This window comes from Tenrec ecaudatus, chromosome 12 (assembly GCF_050624435.1).
Source record: "Tenrec ecaudatus isolate mTenEca1 chromosome 12, mTenEca1.hap1, whole genome shotgun sequence".
Lineage (NCBI taxonomy): Eukaryota > Metazoa > Chordata > Mammalia > Afrosoricida > Tenrecidae > Tenrec > Tenrec ecaudatus.
The window spans coordinates 76905652-76920323 of NC_134541.1; the positions used below are offsets into that span (position 1 = coordinate 76905652).

At 44.3% G+C, this 14672-nt stretch overlaps 1 protein-coding gene across 1 annotated transcript in view; it reads left to right on the forward strand.

Annotated features, from left to right (window-relative positions):
- The window catches only part of DRGX (dorsal root ganglia homeobox), a 48249-nt gene extending 33807 nt beyond the window's left edge, over positions 1-14442 (forward strand). Inside the window, exon 6 of the mRNA XM_075528725.1 lies at positions 14177-14442. Within this exon, the coding sequence (XP_075384840.1) occupies positions 14177-14442 (266 nt within the window). The remainder of the gene's footprint in view (positions 1-14176) is intronic.
- Positions 14443-14672: the final 230 nt, after the last annotated feature.

Sequence of the window (14672 nt, forward strand, 5' to 3'; positions counted from 1 at the left end):
GGAAAATGAATACAACTCTGATGCACACCTTTCCTGATTTAAGCTTCTCAGTGTTCCTTTGCTTTATTTGCACAGCCGACTCTCCATCCCTGTACTGGTTCCACATCCCACAGTGTTAGCCAGAGTTGGTTATAACCCACTCAGTCCAATGCCTTTGCGTAGTCAGCCAAGCCTAAGTAAACGTCCTTCTGCTGTGCTCTGCGTTTAGCCACAAGCTACCCGCTATCACCATGGTATTCCTCATTCCATGCCCCACCAGCGGACTGCTGCAATAATATCGCGATTATTTTTAGCAAGACTTTGCTTGTGGGTTATATTGATAACATAGCTTGTTAATTCCTTCATTGTCTTGGGCCACCTTTTGTAGGAACACGCACAAATATGGTTCTTTTCTAGTCAGGGGCCAGGTAGTTTTATTCCCAGTTTCTTAGATTAGACTTGTTATTGTGCATTTTGAGGGTTTTTGCTAAGTTTGATTAAATTATGTCTCTTTTCTCAACGTAGCCAGTGTGGTCTTTGCCACGAGCAGCTGTATTTCTTTCTAGTTTATGGTAGTTTTGTAAGGCAGACAACTGAGGCACTTGTGAGGGCCTTGGGCATATTTTCATGGGCAGAGCACGTGGGCTCTGGGTTCTGGATTTTCACTCAAATAATGGCGAAAGTAGTAGCGTCAGACCCGCCTGACTTCAGAGCGAACAATACCCAGGATCAATCCAACGATGATCCCTTTGAGGTGGAAGTCAGACGTATCTCTGTTCTCTAACTTCCTTACCAATTCTGGCACCAACTGTTCCGCTCACAGCAGGTTCCATCATTCTTTGCAACGGCCAGGTGGAACTCACAGGCCATAGCTATAAGGTTAATGGTTTATTAGGGAAATGATAGGGAACAACCGGGGTTCAGAAACATCAGGCTACAACTTAGGGTCAGGGTCAAAAAGCCTGCAGACAGTCTGCCTTGCTTCAATGTCACAGTCCTTGACCCGGGTTCCACCTCGTTTATAAGGATTCTTACCTCCACTTTCTTTCTACTGCTTCTCTCCCCTTTCTGTTGCTTCTGCCTGCTCCTGTCTGAGAAAGCATTGTGGGGCTTGCCGCCTAAATACGCAAACTCCAGTCAACTTCATGACAAGGCATTCCCACCGCACCACAAACTGATCAATCCCTTCTCAGTAGGGCATATTCATTTGCATAATAGGCTACAACTCGCCACATAACTTGACTCCTCCTTCAAGGTGCTTGCATACCAATCGCAGGACAGTATCACAGAAAAAGTATCCCAGACAAGTTGCTTACACTTACCCTGGAAATATCAATCAATCAGGACCAAAGTAACTCTGTGCTAGAAAACTTGGGCTAAGTACCACCTCAGGAGTTGGAGTAAAACCTTCACAGCTTGTTTCCCAAAGAAACAGGACAAAGAGCCACATAAAGGAGCCATTTCACCACACCATCACTGAATGCCACAAACACTAAGTTCATTTTTGAAGATTTCCATAGTTGTTTAGAGCAGAAAATACATTATTTGATAGTGAGAGAACAGAATTCAAGAGTTTCCAAGGGTTCTGTTTGTAGAAATCATTTTACAATTTTTTTTTTTAAGAATGGCTATAGGATCTCAGGAACATGCTGGTCGTTGGGCATTTTTAATTAGGCTGCAGTTATGGAAATTCTGAAAAAATATGCCAGAATTGTAAACAGAACTGAATTTTCTTATTCATCTTCTATTGTAAAATTATAAATTTTGTTGTTTTTATTGAAAAAAATATAAAAAGCCGTCCAACAGCATGCACAGAGATCTCCATGCTTGACGATTTTCTATTACATTCTTGCTAAGGGCAGGACCTCCTCATGTTTTAGGGTTTTTTTTAACAGTTCTATCGACACTTCAGCCACAGATCATACCATTCATTAGTTCAATCATATCAAGATGGGCTGACATTCTTTCCATAATGAATTTTAGAACTTCTTATTTGTACTCATTATATGTATACTTTTTTTCCAATTTGGGTAAAATAAATACACAATAAAACATTCTCCAATTCAATAACTTCTACATGTATAATTCAGAGCCATTGATTATACTTTTCATGTTGTACAACCATTATTGATCTCCTTCTCCAAATTGTTTTACCACCATTAAAATGCACTCAATGTCCCCTAAGCAAAAACGTTTCCCCCTTCACCTATGGTTACATAGGTCAAGTTTGGTGTCTTTTCTTTTAGTAGTGTTCTTGATACAATATTCACATATCATACAGTGCTGTAGTTAAACCAATTGTAAAAGAGTTGTATGTTCATAATCACAATCAGTTCTAAAAGGAGTTCAGAAAGCATATGGTGAACACATAATAGAGTCTTCAGAAAGCCTAGGGTGAAAACATATCATATTGGTGGTAAAGACAAGAAAGCCCTATTTTCTTTGACTTCCACACTTTTAGACCATCCCAAATAAGATTGCATTTTTGGTTGTTTTTGCTTTTTTTACAAGGGTTTTTTTGTTTTCTCCTTTGAGATTATAATGAACGTGGTCACGCCACAAGGAAAGTCAGAAGTAGGACGGAGAACGCTCCTACGGCTGGTGTGGTCATCTGAGAGCATTCACAATGGCTGACTCCTAACAATGTGTACAAAAATATAAAACGCAAATTAAAAACGCAAAAAAAAATTTTCTTTTAAAAATACTTTTAGGAAAAAAAGCAGGGCCTGGGAAGTTTGGGCTCTTTTCGCCTCACTTGTTGCAAATTCACGGTGTGGTTCTGCTGTGTGTCTGCGGGGGCGCAGCCTGAGGTGGGCGGGTGGGACACTTACTCGAAGGTGACCCTGTTTACATTCTGAGATGGGAAGTAAAGGGCGAATAGGTCACGGTGGCCCCTGTGGTTTTGTTTTGTTGTTTTAAGTTGAACTTTTTCCTTTTGCTATCTAGTCATCCTCGTCAGTCTTCTGCTTCTTGGTATCTACATCGTCATCCTCATTGTCTTCAGCTGCCCATTTGCCTGGAGCTGCCTCAGCCTCCTCCTCCTCCTCATCTTTTCCACCACCACCTTCCTCCTCTTCCTCCTCCTCTTCCCCACCTTCTTCCTCTCCTTCATCTCCCTCATTGTCAGCCTCCTTACCCATGTTCCTGGTTAGCGTTCCTGTTAGCGGGGGCCTCTCTCCCATTTTCCGCCTCTTCCACCACCTCCTTCTTCTCCTGTAAGCTCCGAGTGCTCTCAGCCGGTGCCCACGCTGTGTCTGCGTGGCGGGCGTGCTCGGCCTTACAGCGGATGGCACAGAAAGCGAGAGTCCAGGGACTGACAAGAGAGCCACCGGAGTCCGGGCGACCTAGGCACCCAGTAACAATGCAAAGATGGCTTTTTCATATGTGGTGAAGAAAGCTGATGGAGTCCAGCTATCAAGAGATATAGCATCTAGGGTCTTAAAGACTTGAAGGTAAACAAGCGACCATCGAGCTCAGAAGCTACAAAGCCCACATGGAAGAAGCACATCAGCCTGTGTGATCACGAGGTGCCAAAGGGATCAGGTATCAGAAATCAAAGAACAAAAAATCATATCATTGTGAATGAGGGGGTGTGCAGAGTGAGGACCCATAGCCCATCTGTAGGCAACTGGGCATCCCATTACAGAAGGGAGAATGAGCCAGTCAGGGTGCAGGGTAGCAACGATGAAACATACAACTTTCCTCTAGTTTCTAAATGCTTCTTCCCCACCCACTATCATGATTCCAATTCTACCTTACAAATCTGGCTGAACCAGAGGATGTACACTGGCACAGATAGGAACTGGAAACAGGGAATCCAGGATGGATGATCCCTTCAGGACCAGTGTTGAGAGTGGCGATTCCAGGAGGGAGTGTAGGGTAGAGAGGAGGAACCGATGACAGGGATCTACATATAATCTCCTCCCTGAGGATGGACAACAGAAAAGTAGGTGAAGGGAGACGTTGGACAGTGTAAGATATGACAAAATAATAATTTATAAATACCAAGAGTTCATGAGGGAGGGGGGAGCAGGGATGAAGAGGGAAAAATGAGGAACTGATGCCAGGGGCTTAAGTGGAGAGCAAATGTTTTGAGAATGATGAGGGTAATGAATGTACAAATGTGCTTTATACAATTGATGCATGTATGGATTGTGATAAGAGTTGTATGAGCCCCCAATAAAATGATTTTAAAAAAGAGATGGCTTTTCAGAGCAGCCAGTGGGCAGAAGAATATTTTATAAAAATATCTTTTATGGTGAATTATGTGGGGATTTATGTTTCGGACAATCAACTTTGTATTCAACAACTTAAACTGTGCTATTCAGCACGTGTACTGTAGTCTATGGGGGAACCAGCAAGCTCCAAATTCATGTGGTTTGTAGGGGCGAGAGATAAGTTGTACACAGCACAGTGGGTTAAGGTACAGTTTTATTAAAGCATAGAGCCACTTAAAAGGAAGTTCAGCAGGTCCCTCTCACAAGCTGAAACGGACCCTGAGCACAGCAGGTACTTCTAGTTTGTAAGTGGTACTTTCAGAGGTGAGCTGTGTGATCAGTTGTTCCCTTTGTCCTTGATTCTCATGCATCGTTTTTTTCTGTTCTGTCTGGGCTGCTGCTCTGGTCAGCATGTCCTGTGTCAGGATCTTACCTGGGGCCTGGCCTCAAGGTTAAGGTGTTTGCCAAGCCAATTCTCACAAAACTATTTACCAACCCCCTCAAATAACTTATCTTGACCCTACCTTCCTCTGATTCCTCTTCTCCCTCTTGTGGAATACTGTCTTCCTTCACTCAAGTTAACACCTGTCTACCCAGTAGCTCATTGCTTTAGCTTCGCTCTCAGGTGCACTGCCCACCCTCCATCCCCCTCGGAAACCATCAACATTTGTTTCCATTGTATGAAAGTAGTTGTCTTGATTTGTAAAAAACTTATATTAATGATCTCCCACAATATTTGTCCTCTTGTGATTAACTGATTTCACTCAGCATGATGTTCTCCAGGCTCATCCACGCCTTAAGGTTCTTTGCAGTTTCATCATTATCCTTTGTGTAGTATAGTGTAGTGTGTAGTGTAGTGTAGTGTAGTGTAATGTGTCGTGTAGTGTGTAGTGTTGTGTAGTATGTAGTGTAGTATAGAGTATAGTGTAGTGTGTAGTGTAGTGCGGAGTGTGTAGTGTAGAGTGTAGTGTGTAGTGTAGTGTGTAGTGTAGTGTGTAGTGTAGTGTGTAGTGTAGTACGGAGTGTGTAGTGTAGAGTGTAGTGTGTAGTGTAGTGTGTAGTGTAGTGTGTAGTGTAGTGTGTAGTGTAGTGTAGTGTGTAGTGTAGTGTGTAGTGTAGTGTAGTGTGTAGTGTAGTACGGAGTGTGTAGTGTAGAGTGTAGTGTGTAGTGTAGTGTGTAGTGTAGTGTAGTGTGTAGTGTAGTGTAGTGTAATGTGTAGTGTAGTATAGAGTGTAGTGTAGTGTGTAGTGTTGTGTAGTATGTAGTATAGTATAGAGTGTAGTGTAGTGTGTAGTGTAGTGTAGCGTGTAGTGTAGTATAGTGTGTAGTGTAGTGTGTAGTGTAGCGTGTAGTGTAGCGTGTAGTGTAGTGTGTAGTGTAGCGTGTAGTGTAGTATAGAGTGTAGTGTGTAGTGTATAGTGTAGTGTGTAGTGTAGTATAGAGTGTAGTGTGTAGTGTAGTGTGTAGTGTAGTGTGTGTAGTGTAGTGTGTAGTGTAGTGTGTAGTGTAGTATAGAGTGTAGTGTGTAGTGTAGTGTGTAGTGTAGTGTGTAGTGTAGTGTGTAGTGTAGTGTGTAGTGTGTAGTGTAGTATAGTGTGTAGTGTAGCGTGTAGTGTAGTGTGTAGTGTAGTGTGTAGTGTAGTGTTCCATCGTGTGAGGGCACCAACACTCCTTTACTCTTTCCCTGAGGTAGTGCAGAGGAGTTGGTTCTGGTAGACTTTAGGAGTGGACTGACCATTACGGGAAGAGAAGGCATAACCCCCTTGTGAACTTGATTCTGAACTTAAGGAAGCCCTTCGTGCTCCACAGAGTTCGCAGTGGCTGATTTTTCAGAAGCAGATTTCAGGTGTTTTTTCCGAGGTACTGGGTAGACTAAATCTTTCAGTAGCTGCTTGTACCACCCAAAGAAAGCCTCATTTTCTTAAGCACCTGTCTCTATTAAGGCAGCGCACACCTTAAGCCTGCCCCTTTTCCATATGCATGCATGCTGAACTGCATATCCCTTTGAATCCCAGGACTTTCCATTTTCTGGGTTCAATATCATCACCTTTGATTTATTTCCTCATTAGCTTCTGATTCTGCATAGTGCACACTTCACCTCTCAGTCTTGCGTGGGTCCTTATGTATGATCTGGTCATGTACTCAAGAAGGACACGGGAGGGCAGGGAGGAGTACCCTGGCTCTGTGTTTCCTTCCTCACAGATGAGCTGACTCATTTGATGTTCACACTGGAGTAAGTCCTTAGCTGGGGCAAGTGTCATCCTGAGCTGTGTTGGGCCTTCTTCCTCAGGCTGGCCCGGGCTGGCCGAGTGCCTGGAGCCAAGTCTGAGCTGCCGCCCCTTTCAGGTCCTTCAACAGCTCACAGCCCTCCTGACCTTCACCATATGTCGATGCGGAGCTCCCAGCCTCTCACTCCAGCCATCAAATGTGCCAAGGGATTTGTCTTCCGTCTTCCCTTTTAAATATTAATTTGAAATGAATTATGGCTTTGCATTTAAAAATCATGTTCATTGTAGGAAAATGAGGAGCATGTTGGTTAAACAGAGAGAAATAGAAAACTTAGGTAATTCCATTCCCAAGAGAGATTTCCATTCTTATATCTATTCTTAAGAAGGGAACCCTGGTGGTGCAATGATTATGAGTTGGGATGCTGAGAGGTTAGCAGTTCAAAATCACCAACTATTCCTTGGGTGGGAGGGAGGGGGCGGCAGAGAGATGAGGCTTTCTACTCCCGTAAAGAATTACAGTCTCAGAAACCCACAGGGCCAGCTGTTCTATCCCGTCCTGTAGGGTGGCCGTGAGGCAGAATTGACCCAATGGCAGTGAGTTTGGTTTGATTTATCTTAAGATGTCTCCATGTGCAAACAAATATCCTTTGGGAGGGAAACTTGGGAGTATGGTATGGGATCATCTTCCCTACAGGCCTCAGGGCGACTCTTGGGCTCATTGTGCTAGCAGCTTTCTCCTCAGCATTCCTTTCTCCATTTCTGTGCGTGATGTTTGCCTGTGATGAGAATCAATGGGTGTCTGTGTCTCTGTGCCAGGTGCCAGTGCGTGGTCACACTTATCACTGGTGTCAGTGTGTGGCTATGAATCTGTGACTGGTGGCTGTTTGTACATCTCTGGGATAGGACTGCTGCCTCTATGTGGCTGTCACAGTTACTGGTGTCACTGTGCACTGACTCTGTGGAACAGTGCCCAGGAGCAATCAGGATTCAGGATTTAACCAAACCTACCTTCTAGTTTATCCCTGTCAATAGCACATGGTGGCAGTCATCTTCCTTTGTTCCTAGCAAGAAACAGGGGACTCTGTGGGGGTGTTGAACTGTCATTCAGAATTCCCTGTTGATTGGTATCTGTGCTCTGTCTCATAGTCATCTTGGTTTCTGCTACCTATTGCGTTGTCAACTCATTCATAAAAGGAATTGACAACAGCATATAAAACCCCTGCTACCCTGCAGGAGAGCGGAAGTTACTGGAAGGTTCTAGCCAATAGTCAGAATGGAAGGAAATCTCAAAACTTATTTATTGAAACAGTGTGGAGCTAAGTTCCAGGTGATTCTGGCCACAACTAGGTGTGTAGCCCCCGCAGAATGTTGTAACCTGTGTAGCATTCTATAATGTCTGCCATAGTCACCAGCCAAGAGTTGTAGAGAAAGGACAGGCCTCCACCTGGAAATCAGGAGCTCTGACTTTGTCTGTTGACTCTGTGTCTCCAGGCACGTTGCTGCTTTGTTGAAAGGGCTCTGCTGTGTGCTCTGTGAGTTGGACAGTCTAGAACTGGATGTGTGGCTTTCCCAGACTGTCACTGTTTACAGGAGTAGAAAGCTTCACCGTGCTCCTGCAGAGAGGCTGGTTGTTTTGAATTGCTGTGGTCAGCAGTTCAACACCTACCACTGTGCCACCAGGACTCCCTCTAGAGTTCTTGGACTCATCCCACGGCTCTCTCCTGCTCTCCTCTCTCCCTTTTCACATCCTTTTTCCTTCCCTCCCCTCCCTCCTTTTATGTTTTCATCCATTTTCTCCCTTCTTGTCTCTCACAAACATTTCCCAGGGCCTTGTGTTTGCTTCTTTGGGAGCTAGAGAGTGAACAAGAGTGAGAAAGCACCTCCTTCAGGAAAACCTACAGCTTTGGAGTGGGAGTGAAGAGGAAGACAATAAACAAACAAACATTCAAGTACTGGTTGTAGCAAATCCTAGGGTAGATGTAAGAAGAGTGATCTGAGGAGCATCACCAGGGCTCTGACCTCGCATGGGGCTATTTCATGGCTCTCTGAGAGGAATTCTTCAATGAGACCCAAAGCGGATGGAAGGAACTGATTATGGGAAGAGTCATTAAGCCTGGGTTGTTTTCATAGGCAGAGCTCAGCAGAGGGCTCTGGTGGGAAGGGTGTTGCCTTTTTTAAAGGCAGATGAACCCAGTGGTTCAGGCGAGAGGCTTGTAACTTTGATGATGTGAAGTTGAACTCTGCTACTTTTGGTAAGGATACAACTATTCGGCTTCAGAATTAAGAACTGCAAAAGAGGATAATGGTAGAACTTAACTTCATAGTACTGCTCAGAAGATAACACTTGGCACACATATTAAGGGGGCTTCAGAAAAATTGGGGAAAATCCCATTATCTTTTAATTCAATTTTGCATGATTTTTTAAAGCTTCTGAGGTATACTGTGTTGTTGTTAGGTGCCCTCCTACTGGTTCATACTCATAGTGATACTCATCCTGAGCCATTGTTGCAATTGTTATGTTCAAGTCTGTTGTTGTAGTCACTGTGTCGTCTATCTTATTCAGGGTTTTCCTCTTTTTTTTTTTAAACTGTCCCTCTACTTTACTAAGCATAAAATCCTTTTCCAGGGACTGGTCTCTCCTGATATCATGTCCAAAGTATATGAGATAGCTAATAAAATTCCTCTGTGAGGATTTGCTCTGGTATGATGATCATGATGACGAGGCTGGTGATGATGGGGATGTTTGAAGTCTGGTGTGTTAGACAGGGTTCTCTAGAGAAACAAAACCAGAACACTTGTGATTTTATGTATGGATAGATACATACAGTACAAAGGAATATAACAGTCCACACAGCAGTACAGAGGGCTCAGTTCAACTCACTTCTGTGGAATAGTTAGTATACTGGAAGTTCTTCAACTCATGAGGGCTACTGGGTTCAAGGTCAAGGAAGCAGACAGCTGAGTCTTCTGTAGAGCAATACAGGCCCTGGCCACAGTAGGGTGGGTCACGAACAGTCAGCCAGACAACAGGATCCAATATTCCCAAGCTCAAATGATGCATGCACCAGCAGTGTGGTGAAGAAGGTCTCAAAGGAACCTTAAGCTCCAGTGACATGATACATAGGTTGGGTGTCCCACAGGTAGTGTAGCTCACAAGTTGAGGCAGAGAAGTGGCTAAGGCAGCCGCACACTAGTCCGATCACCAGAGAGCATGAGAGAGATAGAGGCGGGGCTTGCTGAGCCATTTATCTCTTTGCCTTCCAATTAAACTGTGACCTTATTAATCCCACATGTTCTTATTGGCCAGGTTAGCACAATATCTATCACATCTGGAAAGGTGGCCCATATGTGTAGGTCAAAAAGATTCATTTGTTTTTTTTATTCAACAAACATGGATTTTGGTCCAAAAGGTTTTTCCTATTTGCAATAATGCTGCTTTCCAAGTCGATGAGCACTTTCAGAAAGAGTTAAGAGCTGGATAGAGGATGAAGTGATGGTTTGGCTTCCCATCCCTCACCAAATGGTAGAGGAGGCCAGTGGCCAGCTGTGACCAGGACCTTGGGCTTCAGGAACAGACATTAATTTCCAAGTGTCATTGGCATGACCATCTGCTTCTTGCCCTGGTCAGAACTGCCTCAGAAGGCTGTCTGAGGTGCAAATGACCACTTATGTAGGGATTGCATGTGGAGTCTGCTATTGGACCAGAAAGAGGGTTAGATAATCTTTACGGTCATGCCAGGCCAGCAGGTGAGTCCACCCACCTTGTCTGGGAGAATATCTCTCTAGCTCCTGCCATTGCTCTATCTGGTAGGAAAACTGCCGTGGTCCATAAGTACCCATCTAAGGATAGGGACCGGCATTAGCACTGTTGAGCGTGTTTGGACAGGCCAACAGGATCTCAGACTTACTAGACCCACACTTACCAAATCAAACTCACTGCCATTGAGTCGATTCTAACTCATAGTGATCCTTAGGACAGAGTAGAATTCCCCCCATGGGTTTCTGAGACTGTAACTCTTTACCAGAGTAGAAAGCCTCATCTCTTTCCCTTGGAGCGGCTGGTTGTTTCTAACTGCTGACCTTGTGGTTAGCAGCCTGATGCATAACCCACTCTGCCACCAGAGCCCCTCATTGTACCCATGATATTCCTCTCCGTAAAAACCTATTTCTTTCTGACCACATTTTGGAAATGGTATCTCCATTCACTCCAGTGGTCAGGCTAGAGCCTAAGGGCCATCATTAAATCCTTTCTGTCATGTTTCACTCATAGTCCCTCAACAGTACACACAGATCAACCTTCAGCATAATTTCAGACCGACTGCCTCACTCTTGCTACCTTTGTCCAATCACTGTTTTGGCTGTACCTCTATTCCTGCTACCCCATCTACTGTCAACTTTCCTTGATGTGGGATTAGACTAAACTATTTAAAACCCGATGAGGGAGGGCTCTCCTTCCCTTGTTGGCCATGACTTCAGGGCATACTGACCATGGTGGTCCCTTGGCCCATATCGCATCCTCTGCCTGCAGTTCAGTGACTCTAGTCACTATGAAGGTCCAATTGTTTCTTGAACAAGTGAGTACCGTTCCATTTTTGTTGCTTGTCATTCGCTCTTCTTCCCACCCTGGATGCCCTGATCCTAGATGTCAAGCCTGCCCTAACACTCATGTTGTACTTTTCTTCAACCAGCTCCCATCACCCATGATCTTATATCATTGATGTCGCATTGAACTTGGTTCCTGGGCATCTCCCTGTCACACGCTCCCACAAGGACACAGAGTTTTACTGACTCACTAGGGCACACCACAGTGCCTTGTGCTCGTGGACTTTTTGTTGGGTAGTTGCATGAGTGGATGAACCTGTACTGCATTGCCAGTGGATGACCTCTTGCTGTAGTGTGGCAAAGACCTGCTACTCTGCTCCTGAGAGGCCTGCTCAGGACTGCTGGCTGATTCAGAGCCAGGGCATCTCTCTTAAGCCCCATTGGACACAATAGACCTTGCGCAAAGTGCTTGCCAAAGCGGTTCCTTTGGAGATTCTCCTCCCTTCTTTAATTCTGGTACCTTCAGGTGCTGTCATTTTTCATGACACCCAATTTGGCTCCACCTCATGGCAGCCATACATGTTTTCAATGACTGGATTTTTGGAAGTAGATCTCCAGACCTTTTTTCCAATGCCCCTCTAAGTGAACTCAAACTTCCAACCTCGTTGACTAGTGCATTATACATCTTGTACATAATAAAATCTAAGGCTGGTGGAGGGGACAGTATTAAAAGAGCTTAAATTCTGAGCACCGGATTTGCAGAAGGCCATGGATAGCAGTGAAAGGTTAGCCTCCATTAGCAGGGTCCCCATGTGCTGGATTACGCCTCTGGTGAAATCCATATCATCATGGACCAGGACTGTGAGTACCCTTGCTATCAGACAGAGTGCTTTGGAAAGTGCATTAGTGTAGATGTAGGTAGGTAAAAATTTAACATCTTACCGTTTGATCTCCCTTTTGACCCATTTTCAATTTGTTCTAGGTTTTAATATTTTCTACTTTCTTTTCAATTGACATTTTTCTTGGTTTTATTTTGTTATTGTTTTAATATGTTTTTCTGTATATGAAATCCAGGAGAGGTAAATCTACCTATCTAAGATTTACCTGAACAACTGCATTAAGAGTTTCCTAGAGGTGAGCAAGGGAAATTGGGGCGGGATGGGAATTAATAACAATGAATACAAGAAAGAAGAAGATGTTCAAACATTTATTTTGGTTATAGTTGCACAACTCTTTTTAATATGATTGAACTATTGAGTTTTACAAATTGTGAATTATATGTCAATAAACCTATTTAAAAATGAGAGTAGTGAAAGATCAACATTGTGTTAAGCATAAGAAATATAAAGATTTTAATTTTACCATCAAAAAATAAAAGTAGAATCGCTTCTCAGCTAAGCTCAAGTGTAGTAAAATATAAAAGTAAAATTACCCTTAGTTTGGTGGGTGTCCTGGGACCTGTGGGCGCCTCTTTTTGCATGTGTATTTGCAGGTATGGGAGGGGTTGAACTGGAAGAGGAAGGAGGAGAGAACTAAGAATAAAAATATCAAAATAGATAACAAAATTCTAAGAATCAAAGGGAAATGTAATGAAACCTGTGTTCAAGGGAGGAGGATCCCGAGGGAACAAAGGACGAAAGAAATACCTTTTCATGCTGTTCATCAAACAGCTTAGCAAGCATTTGAAAACTAGTATTTATAAATTGATAGTAAAATAATACTTTTCTTTCTTTCTTAAGTAACTTTACTTTCTGATGGGATGTGACGGATGGGCTCTGTGGGCTTTGCAGCCTTGGGACCCGCCTGGACACCATTGCGCTCATTTTAGTGCCAAATGAAGGTTTTTGCAGGCTGGAATCTAGCTTCACAATGCTGTGATGTCGTTGAAAGAACGAAAGCTTGAGCTGCCTCGAGCTAGCAGTTTGTATGACATTGCGACTTGAAAGTATAAAGGACGCCCTCTTTATTCATGTGAGTTTTCAGGGATGCCGCGGCATAGGGTTAAAGCGTTAGGTAACTGGATGGTTGGCGGTTGAAGCCCACCAACTGCTCTGAGGAACAAACATGAGGAGGTCTCCCTCCAGAAAGATTTACGATCCCTCTTGAATAGTTAAAACTTTGTCAGTAGACCCCCTTACGCTGCATGCGAGACTTTATCTGATTTCCTACACTGTGTCTTTGCTTTGTATTGTACTGTTTGGGTTTTGCTTGTACATATTAGGGTGTGTCTCAGAGGTGCCATATCATTGGAGGGCACCCTCTTGAAGTTGTTGTATATGTTTTTCTATTGTTCTATATATGAAACCCAGGATGGATGAGCCGATAGACACAGCAAGTAGAATAAGGGTTTTGGGGGAAGAGGGGTGCAGTGGTGGTGGTGGTGGTGGTGGTGGTGGTGGTGGTGGTGGTGGTGGTGGTGTGTGTGTGTGTGTGTGTGTGTGTGTGTGTGAAGAGGAGACAATGTCAAGGTGTTCATGTAGAAAAAGAATGTTTGAAAAGTGATTGTGGTAGCAATTATACAATTCTTCTTGATGCGATTGAACTATGGAATGCTATGGAAATATATTAATTTTTAAAGGGAAAACTATCCTAAATAGGGCCACTATGAGAATTGAATTAATGGCAGTGTTTTGGCATATGGTGTGGGGAATATGGGATTGCTTCTTTGAATCTTCATGACAATCCCTTGAGGCAGGTATGATCCCAGGGTGTAGAAAGAGCCCATGGAGTAGTGGGCTATGCTTTGGGATACTAATCGCAAAGTCAGAAACTTGAAACCAGCAGTTGCTACAAGGCAGAAAGATGAAGCCTTCTGCTTCCACAGAGGTTTACAGTCTCAGAAACTCGCTCCGAAGGGCTCACTGTGAGGTGGAATTGACTCAATGGCCGTGAGTTTGGGTTTTGATTTTGTAGAAGCAGAAGATGAGGTTTGGAGAAGTCAAGGAATTGGTCCAAGGCCACACAGTGGGTTAATCAGGGAAGTAGATAAAGTCCTAAACACTCTGAAAATCCTTGGGATTATCATTTTAAACTCTTGGGTTTTGTGTTTTCCGGGTCTCAAGCACTTATTAGCGCTCCAGCAATGTGTGGACTCTATTAGAAGAATCATTCTTATAGGTTCCTAGACTTGACCTCCCTCCCTCTCACCCCTCAGCTCAAGAGCTTGTCTTAACATGGTGCTGGAACATACTGTTGTTTTCTTTTTTCAGGGGGTCCACTGTGTTCTTGCTGTGTTCCAGACCCCATGGGATTGTCTTTCCTCCCTACCTATGGCTGCCAGAGTAACCGCACAGCCAGCGTGGCCGCCCTGCGCATGAAAGCCCGAGAGCACTCAGAAGCTGTACTGCAGTCAGCCAACCTCTTGCCATCCACCAGCAGCAGTCCCAGTCCCTCTGCCAAGCGGGCGCCCCCGGATGGCAGCCAGGACAAGAACCCTCCTGCTAAGGAACAGAGCGAGGGTGAGAAGACAGTGTGAGGCCCAGGGTGTTTGAACCTGGTTTGCCCTCCCCTCCTCCTGCTTCTCCTAGCCTCAGCCCCCGCAGAAAACTCTCAGAACAGCAAGGAGGAGCCTGCAGCCCCCTGGGCCCTCCTTGTGCACTTGGAAAGGGAAAAAGAGACCCACAGCTCTCCTGATGCCTAGCCCAGTCCCTCTGGAGTTCTGCCAGTGGGACTGATGCCTATGGCTTCTTGGGTGATAACCTCTTT